The sequence below is a fragment of the Cydia amplana genome, chromosome 6 (assembly GCF_948474715.1).
Source record: "Cydia amplana chromosome 6, ilCydAmpl1.1, whole genome shotgun sequence".
In the NCBI taxonomy this organism is placed as follows: domain Eukaryota; kingdom Metazoa; phylum Arthropoda; class Insecta; order Lepidoptera; family Tortricidae; genus Cydia; species Cydia amplana.
The window spans coordinates 12,145,141-12,155,127 of NC_086074.1; the positions used below are offsets into that span (position 1 = coordinate 12,145,141).

General features: G+C 37.2%; 1 protein-coding gene across 1 annotated transcript; it reads right to left on the reverse strand.

Annotated features, from left to right (window-relative positions):
- Nucleotides 1-12: 12 nt before the first annotated feature.
- LOC134648930 (programmed cell death protein 6) lies at nucleotides 13-9,987 on the reverse strand. Its single transcript, XM_063503555.1, has 4 exons — nucleotides 9,407-9,987; nucleotides 1,884-2,205; nucleotides 990-1,133; nucleotides 13-299 (listed from the first exon to the last, which is right to left on the reverse strand). The coding sequence occupies exons 1-4, from the start codon at nucleotides 9,749-9,751 to the stop codon at nucleotides 76-78; spliced, it is 1,035 nt and encodes a 344-aa protein (XP_063359625.1). The 5' UTR covers nucleotides 9,752-9,987; the 3' UTR covers nucleotides 13-75.

Here is a 9,987-nt window from a genome sequence, read left to right on the forward strand (position 1 = left end):
CAAGTAAGGTTCGCATAAACGATGTTAGAATGTGAGTGACATTTGACGAAAGGCCGTGAAAGGGTAATCCATATTTTAAATCGAGCAGCTCAGTGCAACTGTTAGGAAGTCTTCAAATCCAATAGTGACTGTTCCGTTTTGTTGAGTGTCGCGCACGCGGAAGGCCTCCGTGAATCGCTGTATTTGGACACAGAGTACGATGAATTCGTCCACTGACACTTTCCCTCCTTTCGGGTCTGAACGTTTTATCAGAAAGTTGATGAAGTCCGGGGTGAAGCGGAATCCCATTTGATTCAAAGCTGAAATCAACAAAATTAGTTATCAATCTTTACAGTACGTGCGCGACTGTGGAAGCCACAATACTTGTTTGATATATCTAATAAGTAGTATGAAAACATTTTCCCAAGAAAGTGGACATTTACGCCACGGCGTCTGCTATCATTGCTTCTAATTTATCTCCCCACATCTTCGTTCTTTCGTTCACAAAACCAATTTTAACCATTGCAATATAGGCGCCTTGTCGGCGCCATCTAGTACATCTATCAAGTATCGACTATATTATGGATTACAACTCACGTTAGTAGAGCTTATAGAAATAAAAGAGAACTTGTTTACCTTTTCGCCGCCATGTAGGGTTTGCACGACGGATCCGAAATGTATGGGAATATCCGCCGGATCCGGATCCAGATCCGGACAATTTCATACATTTCGGATCCGGATTGCAAACCCTACCGCCACGTCAATGAAGTAATAGTGTCATCAACGCCAATTCACAAATTACACGTAAACAACGAAAATAATATGTGTGTGGTGTAATGTTGTGGTAATGGTATAAGATAATTATTATTATCACTTCGTAGCACGTGGGGCACGAAATGTACCTAGTGACTATATCAAGTCAATGGCGGCGAAAAGGTTAAACTAGGTAGGCGTTGTCATGTTGGGTGCAGTGGTGGTCAGAAGGTAATGGTTTTCGATTTAAAACGCACCTTTAGAGAGCTCCTGTTCGTCAATATGGCCGGACTGGTCGGTGTCGTAGGTCTTGAACACCGCCAACCACTGGTTAATGTAAGTGTAGAGTTTGTCGAATTCTTCTACGTTGATGTGGCCGGAACGATCCTTATCGAACATCCCTGGAAATTACAAAATTATTTGCAATTAAATGCCAACAGAAAGCATTAAAATACTTGTTCAAGAGAACATCATCATCAACACCAGCCTTTGAAAAAGCTAATATTTATGGCAAGATTTAGTTTTTATGATTGTTGAATTCAACGCTGCAAGTAGGTACCTATATTTTTTTACTAAACTGTTACAAGATTCCATTCCACGTTCCTTTTCTAGCTTCTGAACTGAGGCCCACAAGCATGCATGTATGAATGTAGCAATTCCTAATCGCTTACCTTAAATAAATACTTATAAGCTCAAAATCTTTTAATTGTCAGTCGTAAAATTACCAGACCTTATGATTTACTTTTCTCTGCTATGACTCTACAATGTTGTATTTGCCTCTACAATGTCGTCGGGTGTCGGGGTGGTGAACCCGGATTGGTCCTTGTCGATCGCTCGGAACCATTGCTGGACGTGTGGCGAGATCGAGAATACATGGCATCTTTTGACCGGGGTAGGTGACATATTATAATATAGGCCTTGACTATTATGGATGTTTAAACTTAGTTTTAGTTGTAAATTTAGTTTTTTGCATGCCAGATGCTGGTGAAATATGTGCTACTTATGTATACTATTGTCTGACCATCTTTTGTACCATATTTCATGCAAAATAAAGTTATTTGTATTTGTATTTGATCCCGCCGCCAGGTGACCCGCTCCTAGCCGGCCAGGTGGCTGGTTGAGGTGAGTAGGTACTACAAAAAGGTACGAACCAATCATCAAACTGCAAGCCGTGTGCGAGAACGTCTGCCCCTGCGCGTTCACCAACGCAGCCTTGAGCTCGTCGGCAGTGATGAACCCGGATTGGTCCTTGTCGACCGCTCGGAACCATTGCTGGACCTGAGGCGAGATCCCTCCGCCGGGGCCCATAGACGGGTACGGCCCGTGACCGACTTCTAGTTGCCCGGGTGGCTGGTTGGGGTAACCTTGCTGGCCGGGCGGCTGGTTGGGGTAACCTTGCTGGCCGGGCGGCTGGTTGGGGTAACCTTGCTGGCCGGGCGGTTGGTTTGGGTAACCCTGCTGGCCGTAGTTGGGCTGAAATTATAAGTTCCTGTTAGATTGGATCTGCTGTGTTTTATACAATAATGCCATATATGTGACGTCCCACGGGTAAAGGTACCTTATGGCCGTTGGCGCTTACGCTATTATTAACTCCGCTCCGCCGCCGCGCACTATTATTATTGCGGCGCTATGCGACGTAAGCGCCAAGTGCCATAAGGTACCTTTTGCCGTGGAACGTCACATATTGCTTCTGCAAAATGTTTAGCTCTATATATATTTTTCCACTAGTTAGCACCGAAAAGAATTCACTAAAACTTTTGACGAGTGCGTTGCGTGGAGGCGCGCACTGAAGAGCTGGTTTATATCTAGTGGCAGTCGGTTGTCCTTATAACGCAGCGTTTGTAGGTAATTGCAATATACCTATCTGGGGGCACGGTAGTGCCCCCGCCAAGACGAGCAAAGCGAAGCGCAAGGGCACTACCTACCTTTTCTCGAAGCGCTTCGTCGTTTTTTTGAACCCTCATAACTTGGGTTTGGATTATGCCAGATAACCAAAATTTTCGGGATATGATGTCAATAGTGGACTTATTAAACGTAAAAAATTTCAATTGCATAGCACTTATACTTAAGATTTTATTCATATCTAAAATATCCCAATTTCGTCACTGACTCACTCACTCACTGTTGATCATCAAAACCTCTAGGGTACTTCCTGAAGTCCTAGGAAGCTGAAATTTGGTATGTAAGATAGTATTAGTATACAAACAACAAAATAATTCAAAAACTTGAAATTTTTTGCCCCTAAGGGGGGGAAAAGAAGGTGGAAATTTGTATGGGAAATCAAAAACCGCTGAACCGATTTAGTTGAAATTTGGTATGTAGATAGTTTTTGTAATGGGGAATGGCATTGAATAGTTTCAACCCCAAAATCACCCCGTAAGGGTGAAAAGGGGGTGGAAAAGGCGTTAGGGGAAAAGGAGGGTTGAAGTTTGTATGGGGAATCAGTAAAAAGCAGATTGTATAAAAGATGCCCCGAGGTACGTATTTCAGGATTTTTAATAGTACCTTAAATCACACGCGCAATCCTTTAAATTAGGGGATGGAAGCAACTTACAAAAAGAAATGAAATCCCACCAAAAACATTTTCATGTAAAATGTTGCCAAGACGAAACCATAAGGCTCGCACTGACAAAAAGTTATCAGATCTCTTGTAGAGCCAAGCTTCTAACTCTACAAGCCCTAACTTCACAAATTCTACACCTTAGTCAAAATATGTGGCTTGGCCGTTTCGTTACTCCAAGAACTATTGTATTATAGAAAATAATGAATAGTGAATACATTTTTCACCTTACGTCCATGTGACAATAGCGAAACGGTCAAGCCACATATTTTGACTAAGGTGTAGAGTTTGTGAAGTTAGGGCTTGTAGAGTTAGAAGCTTGGCTCTACAAGAGATCTGATAACTTTTTGTCAGTGCGAGCCTTATGGTTTCGTCTTGGCAACATTTTACATGAAAATGTTTTTGGTGGGATTATTATTGTATGTAGATGGCGCTATTTTTGGTTTGAGCTTATGCAAACGTTACCGTTACAGACATTATGACTTACCCGACCGATAGGTATAAGTGCGGCTGCGGAAGGTAAGAAAATTACCTATTCGTGTATCGTTACGTTTTACAGTACCTACCTACATTATATGGCCCTTTTATCGACATAGTCACGTAATATGCTAATTATCGCACTAGTTCTTACTGTAATAAATATTAACCTACTACTATTATACTTACTATACCAACGCAATATAAGTGTAGGTAACATACATGATGCGGCCGCGATTTTAGGCTCTATAATCAATAGACTGTTGATTAGGATCTTTCTTAGGGGTTGTTGGAAAAATTGAAAAAGTCGGGTCAAACTTATTTTATTATTTAATTATAAAGTATATAAATAGTCGTCTTATTCTAATATTCTTATATACATCGTATAAACAATACATAACCGCCTGTTCCAAGTTCATCCAAAATCACGTCTACGCAATAATGAAGAGCTTCATAAAATTAAAGAGACAATAAAGGCCTTTTCATCACATGAGTTTGTTCGTTACATTTTTTCTATACGTTATTTTAGTTGTACGAGTACATCAGTACAATCTGTTGGCTGCCAATGCCATCCCTATCAGCACTTTCGATGTTTAACCAGAAACGAGTAGGTACTAAGGCTTTTGTTCTAATTAATACAGGTTAATCCCCCCAAAATAAATATTTAATGTAGGTATATTATTAGCAAGTCTTCAGTAATAAAATGACCGGGCATCAAAGTGCTATAGGGTCATTGCACTGGTTTCCTTCCATGCTCTAGTTTTCGTCCACTTGACGGATTAGAAAATAAATTATTTCATTCTTACTTTGCTACTTGCAAAATATTATTTTTATATAGATAGATATATTGTTTAGACATTAAGGATTGCAATAAGTCCAAATGTGTACAGCAATGTAGATTTATATTCTAATTTCGTCTAGTGGATGAAAACTAGCGCAATGACCCTATATACTAATAAAATTTAGATATGAGAGTGAGTCCTCGTTGTCGTTTACTCCTCTCTGATTAAAGTAAAATGGTGTAATGTAAGCCGTATACGTAAACATACATATATGTACCTAGAATAAATATAAATGTGTGATCTTATTGAGCCACAAAAGTGTGTCGATTTCTGGAAAACTACCTCTTCAAAATTATCTATAAGCCGGCTATTCGCAAAAACCGACACGTACTACATAACCGCACAGTAAAACCCTATTTTACGCCTACGCCTAATAGGAAAATTTTATTAGTATATATATATATGTAACTTTATATAAATTACATTACTCGAGGCATACACGAACACGACATACTTCCTACGTACCTGTTATCGGAAATGGTAAACTGGTGACACCTATTTGTAAACTTTATGTGTCAAATCAACCTAATTTTACTTTTTCGGGTATACCACATAAGAACGTCTTATAAAAAAAAAAACAACGGGTTGCACTCCGGGAGTGCCGACAGAAGTGAAAACTCAATGACTAGTCCAAAATGTCTGCAGCACTATGTATAATTGACCCATCCTCCTTTCTATTGAAAAACTTTAGTTCCGAAATTGCATGCTGGCCAGTGAGCTTAAATTTGTAGCGTTGTTTAAAATTCGAATAGAAATTGTAAAGTTACCTTGCAGACCGCGCATCTAAATATATTTGGTCATGTTTTATTCAGGAGTTGTATTCACCAGTACTAGAGTTCACTTTTATTAGCGATAAGTTAGAATGTAACTGTGAGATCCTCGTATTTCAGCCCGTACAAGATTAGAACCTTTTTCATGTAATGTCATTGAGTTTTCTTTATTGATTTAAATGTCATCTAAATGAGTGGCCATCTACCTTACAGTCACGTGATCTATAGGCCGCACCAGTGTATTTCTGAAGTGCCCAGTTACAATATCGGAATCACAAAAATAGATATATATTTAATAATTAACATCAATAACTTAATTAGCCACTATTTGTTTACAATCATACTATAAACTAAACTAGACCATTAGAAACGTACGTAACTACGTCATTATTTCTTGTTACATTGTTATTTTTTTACCCATTAGTTTCTCATCTGTAATTTTTTGTAGGTACACAAAAATTGTATGTTAATCTAGTTTCTCGGAAAGAATAAGAAAATAATGAAGGTATTTTTTTACAAATACTTAATTTATAAAAAGAACTGCCAGCAATTCGAATACTGGTATGAGTCTGTTGTTAAGTATATAAATATCAATGAACAATTTAATTACGCAAATGTATGAACGGTCGAGTGACATAGTGCGGCTTTGTAAAAAATAAATCAATGTAACATTAACAAATAAATACATATGTATTATAAATGTGTATGTATTATAAATTACAAATTACGAAAATCTGTCCACTAATTATGATTAACAAGATGTTAACAAGACAATTCAACCAAAATATTAAACACGTTTTAATAAACTGATATAACAGTGTTATATGAAAATGAAGAGTAGATCAGTAACTGAATAGATTAATGTTGATTTTACTTAAATACTTACTATACATATTTAGGCCGAAAATGTGTATCCACGGGTATTTATACCGAATGTACCTACTGAAATGCATGTACATATAATTTTATCAAAAACAATGACCTTACTAGGTTCATAGAAATAATGAAAATTAATAAAATACAGGGACATGCGTAAAATAAGTGTCAATGTGACAATAATTTATTGCTATCTTGTACCATTAACAAAAAACCATTTCAAGGGTGTTCCATGGACATTGTCATATTTACATTACCATTTCTAATAATATTCTCCAAATATGGCTCAGCCAAAAATCAACACACTGATAAAAAAATAGGCAGTTCTACATTTCTGATGCTATTTACGTAAAATAGGTATATAAAGGTCAGTACCTTATTTTCGCAAATCACATTAAGGTATTGGAAGGCAACAATAATGACAAGGCTAGGGTATACACATTGTTTGTAAACTGTTAACTATATAATTGTCTATTTTCAAATAATACTAAAAAAATAACAATGACCATTACTAAATGACAGATTCAGTCTTTTACATTAAAACCAATACTGGCAAGTTTGTTTCATTTGTACTAAGCTTATCATTTTATAGCTGCCTGATAGTGAATACCTTTTCACTAATTGTATGTCTTTACTTTAAAACATGAGTACCATGAACCAATTATTTCTACATAGATGCATTCATGAATTAAGAAGGTAGAGTATAAATTAGAAGTGCTTAGTTCTCTGAATGAAACCATTCCTTAGCTGACATTTTAATACAAACAATTAGTGAAAATTGCATTCAGTAGGATTCATTATGGTTCAAACTCCTTATAAACTTAATTGTTAATACTTTGACTAGAAAAACTATAAGTAGCTGGTGTTACAGAAGTATTTACACACACTTGAATGGATGGTTTAAATGAAGAAGGTAAAAGTTTATGTGCTTCTGGCACTGGAGAATAACTTTGACATACAACAGGCTCAAAATGCACTTGTTCACTCTTATCTATAGGCACACCATCAAAGCTCGTCTGTTTAGCCGAGTCTCCTGTCCCACTGTCTTTACACGATGAATGCTCAGATATATTGTCTGAAAACAGTTGAGGTGATTCACTATCACTATGCACCACTTGTGTCATTTTTAAACTTTCGGCGGGAAAAGAAGGCACTGCAGAAGCCATTCGCCTTCTTGTGTGATATATAATAACTACCCAAATAATAGAGGTCCCCACTGTGCTACACACAACAGTAATAATTATAATACCTGTCATATCTTCCTCATTTACCATAATGGCAACGGGCGGCAAGATTCTCAACTCCGTCATCTCCTTTTTTGTCCCTAATGCATTAGTAATCTCACATTCATAATGCCCAGCATCACTAGGCTCCGCAGCAAGTATAACTAGAAGTTGGTCATCAGCCATGAAATAATGCCTTTCAGAAGGCACTACTGGCACACCATCTTTTGACCATTTCAAGACAGGTTTTGGCGATCCAGATATCATACATTGCAGGACTACTGCATCACCACTTGTAGCTTCTTTATTTTCTGTGACAGTTCTAAATGAAGGTTCTTCTTGAACTGTCAACATTGCATTAGAAATAATTGTACCTGCTACATTCTTAGCGGCACAGCTGTAAATACCCATATCAGTTGTTTTTGCATTGACAATGAAAAACACATGGTCGGTGGGCATCACATTCATTCTTCTTTCTCGAGCTGCCGGGAAGTCATTGCCACCATCTTTCTGCCATGAAATTTCAGGTGTAGGCTCACCTGTAGCTGCACAGTTCAGTGAAACTGTTTCTCCAGTTTTCACTGTCATGTTGTGAGGAGCTTTTGTAAACCGAGGAAAAGTCACTATAGTTACTTTGGCTTTTAAGGAATATGTTGTACCAAAATTGTTACTGACAACACATTGATATTTACCAGAGTCTGCATGAGTAACATTTGGTATGACAAGAACTGAAGTAGCCTCAGGTTGATCAGTTACAGTAACATTTTCATAAACCAATGGATTACTAATATTGCCGTTATTTTTTCTCCAAAGAAATGTCATATTACTGAAAGGGTTTGAAGTAGCTGTACAGGTCAAATTTGCTGACCGTCCTTTTATGGCAAGGTGGGCTTTGGGATGTTGCATCACTTTTGGTTTAGGAGAGTCTCCACAGTTATCCTCTTTTAGTTTAGATATTGCTACTCCTCTTACTTCATCAGGGTATGCACAAGTGGCTGTAATATATTTCTGCTCAGCTTTATCTCTTATCCATTTAATTATCCAAAATAAGTTACAATCACATAACAGTGATGAAGAATTTAAATGCAATCTTTTTAATTTAGGCATTGTATCAAAAGCATGCCGCTGAATAGATGTTATGTTATTGCCAGCTAAATCTAGCTCTACGACTTTGGATAGGCCTTCAAATGCTCGAGAATTAATCGATTTTATGTGATTGCCAGCCAGGCTAAATGTAACTAAGTTTTGTAAATTGTTAAATGGTTTTATCATATCTTCAACTGTCCATGATATTTTGTTGTTATTTAAATGCAGTGTATTCAAGTTGAACATAAGGCTGAATGCATCATGACCTATCACAGATATATTATTGTTGTTCAGGTTTAATATCTGAAGGTTCCGTAAATATTTAAAAGTTGTTCCTTCCACTTTAGCCAGATAGTTGTGAGATAAATCTAAGCTTTCTAAGATGGTACAAAGTTCCCAGCTGCCCTCATTGATTTCTGATACTAGATTATTAGACATGGATAAAGTTACCAGTGATTCCAGGCCGTACATCCAACCTTTGGAAATCCTTCTTATCCTGTTGTGGTCCAACTGTAGTAAATGTACAGATTTAAATCCAAAAAAGGCACCATCCATTATATTGTCTATGTTATTGTATCTCATTCGAAGTGTTGTCAGGTTGGAGAGTCCTTTGAAAAGTAGTCCAGTTACATTACGAAGTTTGTTATGATTCAATTCAAGAGTTCGGAGACTGGATTGGTACATAAACAAATGGTTGGGTAATGACGTGATATCATTCCTGTTCAACTTCAACACTTCTAAATTAGTCAAATTGGTCAAAGCATCTTCTGCAATAACTTTAATGTGGTTGCTATTTAAGTTCAATATTCTAATGGAACTGTTTTCGGGAAAATGTCCCGTATCAATGGATCCAATGTTATTCCTGTTTAGACTCACTTCATGAAGATTATTGTGCTGTAGAAAGTTAGGTATGAGGCGTAATGAGTTTTTATCAATTTTTAAAACCTTGAGACTTGATAGTCTCTCATATCCTTCGGATGCATCTCCATGCAATTTGTTGTAGCTGAGATCTAACTCTTCCACCCACTTGGGAATTTTTGGCACAGACATTAAATTCCTTCTGGTACAATCAGCATATTGGTTTAGGCAAACGCATTTTGATGGACATTCATTGTTTTCAGCAAAAACCAAACATCGTGACCATAAGAACAGAGTAACCAACAATAAGAAAGTCGATTCTCCCATTTTTATTCATCTGGATAGCTGCGCGATTCATTGGTCAGTTAAAATGTCTTTTCATCTTTGTTCTTACATAATTCCAAATAACAAAACACTCATAACGATTTAAAGTTATTTCACATCACTTGTTAGCACTTTGTAGCAATCGCACATTGTGTAGTAACAATCAAGGACCGTAATAAACAATTCGACATAACTACCGAATGACCCACAGCCGCCATTTTATTTTATCGGAAATTTTC